Source organism: Agaricus bisporus (genome assembly GCF_000300575.1).
Source record: "Agaricus bisporus var. bisporus H97 unplaced genomic scaffold AGABI2scaffold_2, whole genome shotgun sequence".
Classification (NCBI taxonomy): Eukaryota; Fungi; Basidiomycota; class Agaricomycetes; order Agaricales; family Agaricaceae; genus Agaricus; species Agaricus bisporus.
The window spans coordinates 2,792,041-2,805,316 of record NW_006267355.1 but is presented as its reverse complement, the minus strand read 5'-3'; the positions used below and the strand labels follow the sequence as shown (position 1 = coordinate 2,805,316).

Below are 13,276 nucleotides of genomic sequence, written 5' to 3'. Positions count from 1 at the left end.
GGCGTCAGATTTGGTGATCCCTGTTCTAGTATACTTAATCATAGTGATTATCAGGTGATTATTTCCTCCCCCCCCTAATATAAGCTCAGCTACGAAGGCGTGAGATTTGTGCGGGTGCAGAGTCACGCGTGTGACAGTCGCGTTAATTAGCTTTTGACAATGAGTCGCGCCAACAATGTTCGTGGCCCAACTTCAGCTCTGACAGAGTTCTTGAAAGTAAGTCAAGTAGTTTGAAACTGTCATGTTAGTTGATATGTATTGGGTCTAGGAATCTGGTATCAATGCAGTTAGCGTCGCTAGGAGGCGTGCGACTCAAAACCAAGAGGCAGACCAGGCGGCAGTTACACCTTCCAACCCAGGGACAGAGGGCAGCGTGGAGGCGGGATCATCCAGTCAAACTCGGGCGTCTTCCCGGGGACGCAGGACGAGGACCCAAACTCGTTCCACCCTCAGAGTGCGTTTTTACTGTTCTGTGCCACTGCAGATGTGACCTTTTCTATCCAGTCTTCTGGGAATGCGTCTGACGTTTTGGACGATTCTGAGTCGGAACAAGTGGCTGTTGAACCCGCTCACGACGACGCGCAGATTTCGACGGTTAAGAAGCGCAGATTGACTAAGGCGGCCGAGGCTAAATTGAAAGCAAAAGAAAAGAAAATGCGAGGAATCAAAGGCAGTGATGATGACTATGTGGATGAAGACGACGAGAGGTATAATGCACTATCAAGTCGCCCTGCGCCAGGCAGTTTCTCAAATTGTGCTCACTGTGAGAAACGCTTCACCGTGGTGTGTTCATTCTGACTATATCCAATTCTTACTCCTGATGCTACGGATCTAGACAATATACACTTCTGCAGCTATACCAGGACCTGGCTGGTTGTGCCATCCCTGCGCGAAAGAAAAGGGGATAGAACCTCTGAAGAAAGGATCCCAGAGCCGGAAGAAGAAAACGGTCGCCGACCGGAGGACCATCACAACCTTCGAGGAGAAGCGCTTCCCAAGTCTAGTCTCCCTCTGCATTCAGGTTTTTCCCGGTTTCTTTTTGGAGGACAACTAATTAACATTTTGAGTAGCTCATCTCAAAACATATCGATGATGTCGAGTCCTTAGGCGATATCGGGACTATGAATGTTGAGGCCATCTCCAAAACGTTGTCTAAGAATCGTAGCTTGTGAGTTCGGTATCGCCGTTTTCTGCGTGCACTAACTCTTTCTTACTAGAACCTCCGAAAATGCTCAGCTATTTTACAGTACAACCAACGCCACGCTCACCTTGTACGATGCGACTAGTACGTTATATACTCGAAGGAGAACTTCATTTATCTCAGTTTTTCTAGATTTATCTCCGGATGCTTTCTCCACGCTTGGCTATCTGAATTCGAACTTAACCTCACTTCGACTAGACTTTTGCGGCCAAATCAATGATGAAGCATTTAATTCTCTAAGCACATCACTTCCGGCTCTTACCGAGATTGAGCTACTCGGACCTTTCCTGGTCAAGCCTGCTGCATGGAAGGGCTTTTTTACAGCTCATCCCAATCTCTCAAGTTTCCTTATTACCCAAAGTCCTCGGTTCGACCTAGACTGCTTGATTTGTCTTGTATCAAACTGCGGCTCGAACTTGCGTGCACTACGATTAAAGGAGATTGGGAAACTCGACAATGAATTCCTGCAAGAGCTTTCTAGATTGGGTCAGGATGGTAACACAAGTCAGTTGGCCTACCTCGACCTTTCGGAACCAGAGAAGTCTTGCGACGAAAAAGCTATGATTGAACTGCTCTATTTCATTGGGCACAGGCTCACCTATTTGAACGTCTCCAATCATATTATCATAGGCGATGATTTCCTCGCTGAAGGGCTACTTCCCCACACCAAAACGCTTCGCACACTCATCCTCGATAACTTACCCGAACTCACCGACAAAGGCGTTTCAAAGTTTTTCCAATCTTGGAATGATAATCCCCCACTCGTATATCTCAGTCTATCAAGAAACCACGCTTTGGCGGATAAATCTCTGCAGTCGATTTTAGATCACTCTGGAACGAGATTGGAAGAGTTCAATCTGAATGGATGGAAAGACGTGGGAGAAGAAATTTTAACTACTTTTGCGACGGAAGCTCGAGAATTGAGGAAATTGGATGTGGGTTGGATAAGGGAGGTGACTGATTTTGTCGTCAAGGCTTGGGTGGATGGTGTACCAGAAAAGAGCAAGAATAAAAGAGCGATGGAACTAGATGCAGCTCATGTTGCTCGAAAAGGTGGTTGTTTCAAGTTGGAAGAAGTCAAGGTATGGGGTTGTAACCGAATCACATTGAATTGTCCCAGGAAGGTGAGTTAAGCTTTCTCTACAGTATCCAGTGTTCCTCGTGGGCTGACTGTCCTTGTAGAGGGGAATGAATCTATATGGGGTCGAAACACCTAAATGACCCTCTTTTGGATCCAACATGTATAGGGATTATCCGCGGTCCTGCCGTGGCTTGAATCATACGTTCCTCGTGATGCCACAATTTGACTATTTAACGTATAACTGTATCTCCGATACTTTGATCGCAAAAAAGAAAGTCAGTCCCGAGACTGACAAGTAACCAACAAGTGACAGGCACGAGAATCATGCGCGACTTTTCATCCGTTGTTCTCGGCTTGTTTTTCCTGCACAGCGGGACACTTCAATAACAAAGTCGTCAAATAATTTAGCAGTCTGTAAAAACTTCACAATATCATCGAGTTCGTCAGTTTCACCAATTATTTCAGTGTTTAATGATCCATTTTTGCCTGAATCCCGCGGTTGAACCAGGGTAAGTGTAGAGCGTGCACCTTTACATTGCCATCTCTGGCCGGCTTTACTCTAAGCCCGAATCGCGTTGGCCTGCCAATCAGGTGAGGCGCATAGGAGGGATTCTGTTTGAGTCCGAGTCTGCATTGAATTCATCAAGCATCTGTCAATTCAATCTGAAAACAATTAAGTTTTTACTCGTGTAATAATAGACCAAATGTATTGATCATGAAGACCAGTCAAAACAGAGTTTACTGACACCAGTGACCACGCGGGTCAATAGAAAGGATAATTCTACGGTGACGAGATCCCGATGCATTCGGAGGGTTGCCTAGCTCGTACCTGGAGATCCAACTCAAATTGATTGATTTCCGCCGATTGACATTGAATATGCGCCAACTATAATTTAGAGTAATAATTGAGGTTCGTTATATTTACAGTGGATATAAAATTTATCATTTTCAGGATAATGGGAATACATGAACGCGTTTCCCAACAGTGGGGCAGTTTCAACTTATAGCGCCCCTTTGCACCTACAAGCGATTGCAGAGCTGGCTGGACTAGCGCTCCGAGTTGCTCGATCGTTCTCCAGAGTCATTTCAATTGACTTCACAGCTGAAAAACGACAGGCCTTCATGTGGCGGGTACCGGTGTTTATCTAAAGCCCTCTCAAGCTCAAATCGCCGGCGGCTTTAGGACGCGGGGGTAAAATACTGAAACTAACAAAGGCTCAGATCTACTATGGCATCGCTGATATTCCAATCATGGAGCTGTGCACGCGATGGGAATTTCAGCTTTCGGACGTAGACTCCATACGGCGGAACTCGGTGGAGTGGCGAGATATCACACGACAAGCATCAACTGTTCTTCATGGGACCACACAATGGAGGGGTTGTCCAGGCTGCCTGACGTCTGTGGGTTAATCGTGATTATCATCTTGACTCGACCGTGGACCCAGATGTGGACCTGTACGACACCGGAAAATAAATCCCAAATTTTTGTGAAAGATGCAGTTCAGGCTGTTGCTAAGTTTGAATGCGATATATAATCACGATACTCCTCCTGAGCTCAAACACACGCGTTCCAAGCGAAGATTCTGACCTTCTAAACGACAAATATCTTAAACGATAAATATCTTATTTATTAATAGCGTTGAACAAGAATAGTGGGATTATCCTGAGTACAACAGGGACACATAATTCACAACCAAAGTCAGGGCCTGTCGAAAGTCAGCCGGAGAATGATACGAAAATAGGCGTGCTACGTGTGAGTTCGTTATTCTCAAGTTGGCAACAATAGCTCCTTTCTCGTACAGGGTACAACTGACCAGGAGTCGAGGATAGGAAGAGAGGCAATTGGTTCCCGAGCATGACCGTGTTTCAAGTCCGTGTTTAACGTGGACTTTTCGCGGAAGCCTTTGTCTGAAAAGTATATAAGTATTCTGAAGATTACTTATCTTAACTAACTCAATATCCCAACGATGGGCATCTTCAAACCTAGTTTGCTGATACTGTCCGCTTTGATCACCCCGGGTCTATGCGCTATATACCAGCAGCTTGGTGACCTGACGCACGATAAATTTGATTTTGTGATTATAGGAGGTTAGTATAGGGATCAGGAAATCATTGCGTCCCATTATCTGACGTTTTTGCTTACTCTGAAGGGGGAACGGCGGGGGCTGTTCTTGCTAATCGTCTTTCTGAAGTGAAGGACTTTCAAGTCTTGGTTATTGAAGCAGGGGATAGGTACGCTAGATGAATGAAGTCATAGACATGGTTTGCTCAACCCTCGACCGGTGCCGATATATTATATAGCAACGAAGGTGTTCTAGATTCTCAAGTCCCATTCTTTGGTCCCAAACTGCAGAAATCTCCTTATGACTGGAATTCTACGACAACGCCTCAGAATTTCGCCAATGGTCGATCACTGGATTACGCTCGTGGATACATTCTTGGCGGAACTAGTAGCATCAGTGGGTATCCAGCCTGCTATCTTTGACCCTTCTGGAGTTTGATGCGCTGCTTCACGCACAGATTTGATGGCTTATACACGTGGATCAATAGACGACTACAACAGATGGGCACGTGCTACAGGTGATCCGGGTTGGTCATGGGACAAAATCTTCCCGTATTTTAAAAAGGTATGAACTCTTTCCCCCGCTAGGGATTGTGACACTAAATACCCAATAGAATGAACGCTTCGTGCCACCTACAGACGGTAGAAACATATCTGGAGAATTCATCCCGGCTGCTCATGGCTTTGACGGGATGATCCGTACATGTCTACCCAACCAATACCAAGAACAATTCGACAAGAGATATTTCGAGGCTATAGATGAGCTTGGTGGTAATTTTGCGCTCAATCTTGATACAAATAGCGGGAAGCCTCTTGGTGCTGGTGGGTTTTTCGAGTATATATAATGTTATGTACTGAATGAATGATCTCTTTGCATAGGGTGGGTGCACGGTAATAATGGTGGTGGAGAGAGGAGCAGCTCCGCAACGGCTTATCTTACACGCGAGGTAATCGGGCGGATAAACCTTCATGTTCTGCTGAACACTCGAGCAACCCGGATTCAGCGATCTGATACTTCAAGGCATGGCCGCCCAGAGTTTGATAGCGTCGAAACTTTTGGAGATGGTGAGTTATTTTATACAGCGTGAATGTATTATATTGTTCGGCTTACTTAACGTTAATAGGTAACAGCTCACGCATCTTCCACGCGACTAAAGAAGTTATTCTCTCTGCGGGTGCAATTGGATCGCCGCATTTACTTTTCCATTCTGGATTTGGAGATTCTGAGGAACTTAAGGCACTCGGAATCAACCCTCTGGTCGATCTTCCAAGTCTCGGAAAAAATCTAACAGACCATGCCTTCCTATTGGTAGATTTTGCGGGGGAAAACATCGAACAAAAGTGCGTGTTTACTAGCCCGGCTATATCCTTTTAATAATGAGCGAAAACAAGTGTTCTCGCTGATCCAAATGTCCTTGAAGCGGCGTTGGAAGAGTGGAAGAAGTCTAGAACTGGTCCTTTGTCGAATATCCTAACTAATTCCGTGATATGGGGTCGACTCCCACCAGATTCGCCTTTCGACGATCCTAGCGCGGGACCCAATTCTCCTCATTGGGAGCTCCTACTATCCGTGAACCTAGGACCTACACCTGCTCCTCACCTTACAGCAGCAATTGATATAGTTAGTCCAGCCTCTCGTAAGTCACTCATCATCTTTGGCATCGATTATAGATAGAACTATTCCACACGCAGGCGGGACTCTTAGCATTAACTCCTCTGACCCATTCGCCCCTCCTATCATTGATCCAGCGTTCTTTACTGCTGAGGTCGATGTTGCAGCTGCCCGTGACGCGATTAGAAATGCCCGCAAATTTTTCGCTGCGAAAGCATGGGAAGGATACGTAACGCATGAGCTACCACCATCAGCAGGCGCCGAGACCGATGATGAGCTAGATGCTTTCATCAGTGACGTCTTCACCACTACTTGGCACGGATGTTCCACAGCGAAGATGACTCCTAAAGGAGCAGACTACGGAGTTGTGGATCCGGATTTGAAGGTAAAGGGAGTGCGAGGCTTGAGAATTGTTGATGCATCTGTGATGGTGAGCACAATTGAACATGTTCTCTCACCTACATGCCTGATGATTCATTTGAAGCCATTTGTCGTCTCTGCTCATACGATGGCAGCGGTGTATGTCATTGCAGAGCGCGCTGCAGACATGATCAAACAAGACTGGATGAGTTGAACCATCAGCACATTCGCTGAAAGATGAGGCCTTGAGGGATGATGATGCCTTAATTTTGATCGTACATTGTGGTGTCAAGTTCGTAGAATCATTTCTCTTTGGTAGAATTCAGTTTTACATTCATTATACTTCCGCGACAAGCGAGTAAACGTTTTATTAGTAAATGTTATCCATCCAACAGCCTTTTTTAAAACTCCATGATCTTGATTGTAAGCAGGCCCATCGTCTGGCCCGATCAACATACTTAGTTGAACTTGCGTCGAACTATTAATGAGCTATCAGAACAGATGCATTCTAGGCAAAAGATGTCGCCATCTACTTCAACCGCCGACTGCGTTGTTGTACCTCGTGGAGTGACGACACCGACGAGTGTTATAGACGCCGGGATTTTTATTGTCTGTCATCTAAAAAAAACTAAAGTATTCTCTGAGCGGAGTACTTTAAGCCTTTAGTACTTAGTGACCGGTCGGCCCCTTGTATTGACCACTCGTTGTCTTGTAGTGCCGTGCAGGTTCAGAGCCTAGATAGCGATGATGATCGGGCGCAGGATGATCGCAAAGGAGCATAGCGAGATTGGTTCTTGCATACGCTTAACTTGGATGGATTCCCAATCTCTTCAGGTTTTGCTAGTATTGTATTGAATGAACAACGAAAGATACCGCTTATACTCTAAAGACAATCCAGGGTATCAACCTACTCTGTCCAACTAGCACCGACTAAGTACCTTCTCTTAATTTCGAACTTGATATCTATTCGGATTATCGCCGTGCATAATCAAGAACGACCGAAGTTGCTTTTTTGAACTTCAATCGCACTTCCTTGTTTTTCGGGTCGGTTATATTTGTATGTTTCCATTATGTATAAGAATCTCTCTATTTTTAGTTTCCTTTTGTTTTTCTATACTGCGCATGTGCAGTGTTGTGTCTGATTATGACGGAGTGTTTGTTGCTCGATTTATGGCCATATGCTCATCAGGGTTCAAATGTCCACGTCGTCACGTCAATCGCTCAATTACATTCTTGGTACGTCAGTTACCTCCTCCTCAAGGGCCTGGCTTGGGCCTGGGAGCCGGATTAACTATTTTATGACTTATGATGTAAGTAGGATACTGGTATGTTATGTATCGTGTGAGCTCTTTCATGTCAGAATTCACTCCATGTCAACTAATCCCCCTGCCACTGATGTTAGAGTGACATATAATATATCTCGATAGTACGTCAATTTCCTCGTGAGCAGTCCTCACCCGAAGAAAGGGGACGGGGTTTCGGGTTTATGCTTATCACCCTATGTATGGTCAGTGCCTGCTATTGGGTGTTCTTAGTTCATGTATTGTGACTCGAGAATTCATTTTATCGGCGGCTCAGTCGACGTCGCGTTTCTACTATCAGTCAGCTGCCTTGACTTTTTTCGATACATTAATTCCCCCGATTCTCGTTTCACCGAGAACAGGGACACAAGGTTTTGTGTCCTACGGCTACAGTACACCCTTTTTTTGATTAGATGCGAGGATAATCTGTTTTAGCGTTATGCCTACTTATCAACGACGGTATACATAAGATATTTTTATTTTATATGCTGCATTGTGTGACTTATATTCTCGATGATTTCATCCTCCGTTTTCACCGAACACTGGGAAACACCTTCTTTGACCATATGGTAAGAACGACCCAACGATGGTTGAATACTACATATTACTACGGGCCCGGTACTGTTCACACTGGCCCGAGCATGTGTGTATCCCGCTGTCGGCGTGTTATCCCCAACAACTTCACACTGGCTATTAGCCCCTGAATTGCATGCAAGACTCGCTACCGTATGTCAATCACCCCCACCGTCACTGAGAACAGGAACGCCATACGTTATGTGCGGCGGACTACAGCTAAGTATCTCTCGGTACAATCAGCATTAGTCGGAAAAATCCGAATTGTATGAAATTGCACGGTTTCCTCGGGTTCTCCTGCTTTGACTTTTTTGACCTTCTTTTGACCCTTTTTGGGCCTTTCCATGCAGTGTCTTATCGACCCAAAGTCTCCCAAAACGCCTTAACACGCCAAAAAAAGCATTAAAGGAAATTTCATCCCTTTACATCCAATTCGGATTTTTCCGATGACAGTCTACCGATGGCAATCCTCCGTCATCACCGAGAACAGGGACGTGGATGTTCCTGCGCTAACAACCCTTTGGTTGACCAAACGATAAGCAAATGATAAGCGCGAGGTTCGTCGCCTATTGGGTTCTGCAAGGGGAAAAAGGGAAGGAAAGTTCGTTTCTTTTAACTCGTGACAGATAGCGCCCTTGGGGATATACACAGCTTCTATATATATACCGAGTAAGTGGAAAGTTGTTCATTGAAGATTAACAAAAAAGTGATCGGCGTAAAAGACTCGGCGGGAGTATGTACATCACGCGATATTCTCCTTTTATCCTTCTCCAAGAGTAAGCAATATCTTTCGTTGGCTCAAGGTCAAAAAACATCGAATCGAAGATTCTGGTGATTTTATCCTTCGAATCCGAAAAGGGTACAAAAGGAAAAGCGTGATGAATTTACTCGCGATATACTGGCCTGGGGAGTCTTTCATCTGGGGTATTCGGTGCCGATGATCGCTTTTGCTCTCAGATGGTTTTAGCTTCGATTCTTCCGAGTGTCTCTTTTTAAGGGAAAGCAAAAAATAATGCACTGCCATTTCTTCCATGCGTGATTCAAGAAACATCAAAAGCGTGGTAAATCTACCTTTTCTAACCGAAAGGTAAAAATGGGATTGATTGTTTTTTTTTTACTCACGATATATCGCACTCTGATGCTAAGCCTCTCATTTGGTCATTCTACCCGACCATCGGTTTATTCGACTTGATTATCCATCTGGCGGTTTTAAGTGGCGAGGTTTAGTTCAAAAGAGTCGAGGAATTCGAGGACCTAGACGAGTAGAACTTCTCGTCCAAGCAATAACTTTCGTCGTCATTCAAAAAAGAAACTAAAGCAATCCAACATTCATACAACTCTACCCTTCTTAACCGAAAGGGGAAAAAAGAAGGGAAGATGTGATTGATTGAATTATACTCACGATATATCGCACTCCAAGGATAAGCCGACCATCGCTTCATTCGACCTGATTTTATCTATTGGCAGGCTGTTCTAGTGTCAATAGTAGCCGATTCTACAACTATAGGAATGCGAATTGAGTGCTCATAGAGAAAATACATAACATCTCTCACTCTAGATCTTATTCTCCAAAAAAAAAACATTCAACCAAATCAACATTCGCGTTATCACTATCTCTCCAAATCCCAAAGGAGCAAAGAAAGAAAAAACTCACGATATATCGCACTTTCGCCTCTCATTTCGTCATTCTCTCCGACCATCGCTCAGTCTTTTTTTCCAAATTGATTTATGAAATATATACCAAGCCCGTTCTCCAATATATCCTTAACTCCCGTTCATCAATTTTGAGTTAAATTAAAATGAAATTCAGAGTCTGCCTAGCGTGAGCTGTCTCATAGTCGAACACACAAACTCCATCATAATCAATCCCAGAAAAACGAAAAAGAAAAGAGATTTTTGATATATAAGTACAACACTTGTAGCACAAAAAAAAAAAAGAAAAAGAGAGTCCTATTACTACATACAACACTCAAACAAAATAAACCAAGAAAAAGGAAGAATCCACAAAGAAAAAGAAAAGTGCGACGAACGCAGATGCGATAGAACGGAAGAGCGACGAACGGACATGAAATGACGAGAACGATAATATAGTACATGATTGGAACAACCCCAAATAAGTACCTTTTTCCCGCTTTGTACATACATACTAAACACATGCTTACGAAAAAAAAACTGATTGCCGAGAAAAATAGTTCTGTGAAGAAAAAAAGAAAAAACAAAGTGCGATGGACGGAAGAGCGATGAGCGGGCACACGTAAGTATAAACCCAACTAAGTCGATTTTTTCCCTAGGTGACAGAAGAGCGATTGAAGGGAACACGAGGAACGAGATGATGGGTTAAACCCAACAAGTCGATATTTTCCCTAGGAACAGAAGGGCGATGAGCGGACAGTGATGAAAGCGACGAACGGACGAGAAGAGTCTAGACTCTAAACCAAGTAAGTCGATTTTTTCCCTAGAAGCGACGAACGGAAGGGCGATGAACGGACGAGCGATAAGCGAACATGAGGAGTTAAACCCAGTGAGTCGATTTTGTCCCTAGGAACGGGAGTGCGATGGACGGACACATGAGGCGTGATAGACGAAAGGGCGATAATCGGACGTGATGGAAGCAACGAATGGAAGACGAACGAGCGACAAACGGACATGAAGAGTCTAGACTCTAAACCAAGTTAAGTCAATGTTATCCCTAAGAATAGAAGAACAACAAACAGACATGAAAGCGTTCAATCCCAGCAAGTCGATGTTGTCCTTAGGAACGGAAGGAGCGATGGGTGGAAGGAGCGATAATTGGACGTGATAGAAGCAACGAACGGAAGAGCGATAACCGGACTTGATGAATGAATGGATACACGAGGAGCGACGAACGGAAGGGCGATGAGCGGACGTGATGAAAGCGATGAACGGACATGAAGAGTCTAGACTTCAAACCAAGTAAGCTCGACTTTCTCCACAAAAAAGGAAAGAGCGATGAGTGGTGGAGATGATGGGTTTAAACCCAGTCAGTCGATGTTGTTGTCCCTAGGAACGAACCAGCGACGAACGGATGAGCGATAAAACGGACATGACGAGTTAAACCCCATAAGTCAATTTCTTCCTTCCCGAGGAGCGATGGTCGGAAGGGTGATAAACGGACGAGCGATGAGCGGAAGCGATGGAAGCGATGGACGGAAGGGCGATAATTGGACGTGATAGAAGCAACGAACGGAAGAGCGACGAACGGACATGAAAGAGTCTAGACTCTAAAACACAGTAAGTCGAAATTTTCCCCAAAGAAAAGGAAAGAGTGACGAACAGACACGAGGAGCAAGATGATGATGAATTAAACCCAACAAGTCGGGTTTTCCCTAGGAACAAAAGAGCGATGAACGGGAGGGCGATGAACGGAAAAGCGATAATCGGACATGATGGAAGCGATGGACGGACGGGCGATAAGCGGAGATGACGAGTTAAACCCAGTAAGTCGATGTTGTCCCTAGGACGATCAACGGACATGAAAACCCCATAAGTCCTTCCCTCCATCAAAACGATCCCGCAAACAACGACCCACTCTGCAATTTCCCAACCTCAAACACCTCCATCACCACCACCACCTCCACCACCCCCTTCAACTCCTCCCCCATCATCCCCCCCACCTTCACCCCATGGCATTTCGTAAATTCCACCCTCCTCAACCCCACTTGGTTTTCCTTTCTATTTTTAGCGCAGACGATGACGGCCCTTTGCCATTGTTCAGCAAAATGCCACCAGATGTCTCCTGGTTTTGAAAAGGAGAGAGTGTGTAAGAGAGGTAAGAGGTAGGTGTGAGTTGTTGGATGAGGTTGGGTGAGGACTGTTAAGAGATCTTGAAGAACGTTGAATGCGGTTCGTAAGATTTGGATGTTGGGTGTATGTAACAGAAACGATTGAAGTGCAGGTAACGATAAATCCAAAAGGACCCCCGTATTAAATTCGAGAAATGTGATTTGGGAGAGGTTGAGGATGAGAGGGAGTGATAATAAAAAAGGTGTAGCGATACATGAATTCGAATCCAATGTGAATTGCATGTCTTTAGGGTCTTCTGACCAAGGAGGAGCATGGGTACGTAGGAATCGTGAAGCGTGACGTGCGAAACGAAGACCTTTGATGTGTAAATGATGGATGAAAGGAAGACCTTGTGGGAAATAAGTTCGGAGATCATCGAAAGAGGCACAGGAGAGTTGAAGACGTGTGAGAGGGGAAAAGGACATTGGAGAGAGAATGGCGGCGATGACGGGGGCGTTGGCGGAGAGGATGAAATCGTGAAGATGAGGGAGGAGGAGAGGGGTGGTGGAGTGGGGAACTTGGAGATCGTCGGGGAGGATGGCGTCGAGACGGATGTATTCGAGAGAAGGAGATTGAGAAAAGATGTGGTGGAGTTGGGAGACGGAGGGAGAGAATTTGTGACGGAGACCACGGAGAGAGAGATGGGTAAGGTCGGAGAGAGAGATCCAAGGCACGGCCACCAGATCCAGCGAGAGGCGTCTCAGCGCAGGCAGAGGTGTCTCCAAAATAAACGTGGACGAGACAGGCGGGATTTTGAGGGAAAGCGTGGAGAGAATGGGAAGCTGTCTGCCCAGATTGGAAAACAGTTGCAGCATGTCATCCGGAAAGAGGAAAACGTCAATCGAGGACAGTCGCTGGGCATGCACTCCCAGCGTTTCCGTAGACACTTTGAGCGGCGAAGTGGTGTAAAACGAAATCGGCGCCTCTCTCGACCGAGTCAAAAACTCTCTCGCATACCGTCTATCCGCCAAATCAATCGTCTGCCACAATCGCGCCGAGTCAAACGACACCGAGCGCCAAAGACGGCAGACCTGGGTCCATGCCAGGGGATATCTGGGTTTCGTAGGACGATAAAGCCATGAGACGCAGACATGAAAGATGTGTTCGAGGATTTCGGTGGGAAGAACACCGATGGGAGCGAGCTCGTTGAGCTGGCAGCGCACGGCCGACAATTGAGCAGCGAGCCGGGCTTCTTCAGCGACGAGCAGCGATCGGCGACTGGCCATGGCTTGCTTACGAGAGTCACACAGAGGTTATAACAGCAGTGCGGTGTTACATAAGC

General features: G+C 45.6%; 3 protein-coding genes across 3 annotated transcripts; 2 read left to right on the top strand and 1 right to left on the bottom strand.

The window, feature by feature from the left end:
• Positions 1-561: 561 nt before the first annotated feature.
• On the top strand, positions 562-2,580 carry AGABI2DRAFT_200542 (hypothetical protein). Its single transcript, XM_006458652.1, has 6 exons — positions 562-783; positions 836-1,021; positions 1,071-1,168; positions 1,218-1,285; positions 1,334-2,325; positions 2,384-2,580. Exons 1-6 carry the CDS (start codon positions 655-657, stop codon positions 2,420-2,422), a joined length of 1,512 nt encoding a protein of 503 aa, XP_006458715.1. The 5' UTR covers positions 562-654; the 3' UTR covers positions 2,423-2,580.
• Positions 2,581-4,249: 1,669 nt separating this feature from the next.
• AGABI2DRAFT_183673 (hypothetical protein) lies at positions 4,250-6,530 on the top strand (the record flags this gene model as incomplete). The annotated part of the gene is made up of 10 exons (XM_006458651.1): positions 4,250-4,370; positions 4,433-4,514; positions 4,584-4,741; positions 4,803-4,909; positions 4,959-5,166; positions 5,224-5,409; positions 5,469-5,685; positions 5,737-5,981; positions 6,037-6,386; positions 6,441-6,530. 10 exons carry the CDS (start codon positions 4,250-4,252, stop codon positions 6,528-6,530), a joined length of 1,764 nt encoding a protein of 587 aa, XP_006458714.1.
• Positions 6,531-10,684: 4,154 nt separating this feature from the next.
• Positions 10,685-13,220, bottom strand: AGABI2DRAFT_200536 (hypothetical protein; the record flags this gene model as incomplete). Its single annotated transcript, XM_006458650.1, has 5 exons — positions 10,685-10,852; positions 10,907-11,206; positions 11,295-11,307; positions 11,360-11,430; positions 11,486-13,220. The coding sequence occupies one exon, from the start codon at positions 13,218-13,220 to the stop codon at positions 11,712-11,714; it is 1,509 nt and encodes a 502-aa protein (XP_006458713.1). The 3' UTR covers positions 10,685-10,852; positions 10,907-11,206; positions 11,295-11,307; positions 11,360-11,430; positions 11,486-11,711.
• Between the last annotated feature and the right edge of the window lie 56 nt (positions 13,221-13,276).

Bases quoted from the DNA above. Each gene is read 5' to 3' on its own strand.
- AGABI2DRAFT_200542 (XM_006458652.1), top strand. From the start codon at position 655: ATGCGAGGAATCAAAGGCAGTGATGATGACTATGTGGATGAAGACGAC. The intron at 1,022-1,070 runs GTTTTTCCCGGT...CATTTTGAGTAG, and splicing joins TAGTCTCCCTCTGCATTCAG to CTCATCTCAAAACATATCGA. The intron at 2,326-2,383 runs GTGAGTTAAGCT...CTGTCCTTGTAG, and splicing joins CATTGAATTGTCCCAGGAAG to AGGGGAATGAATCTATATGG.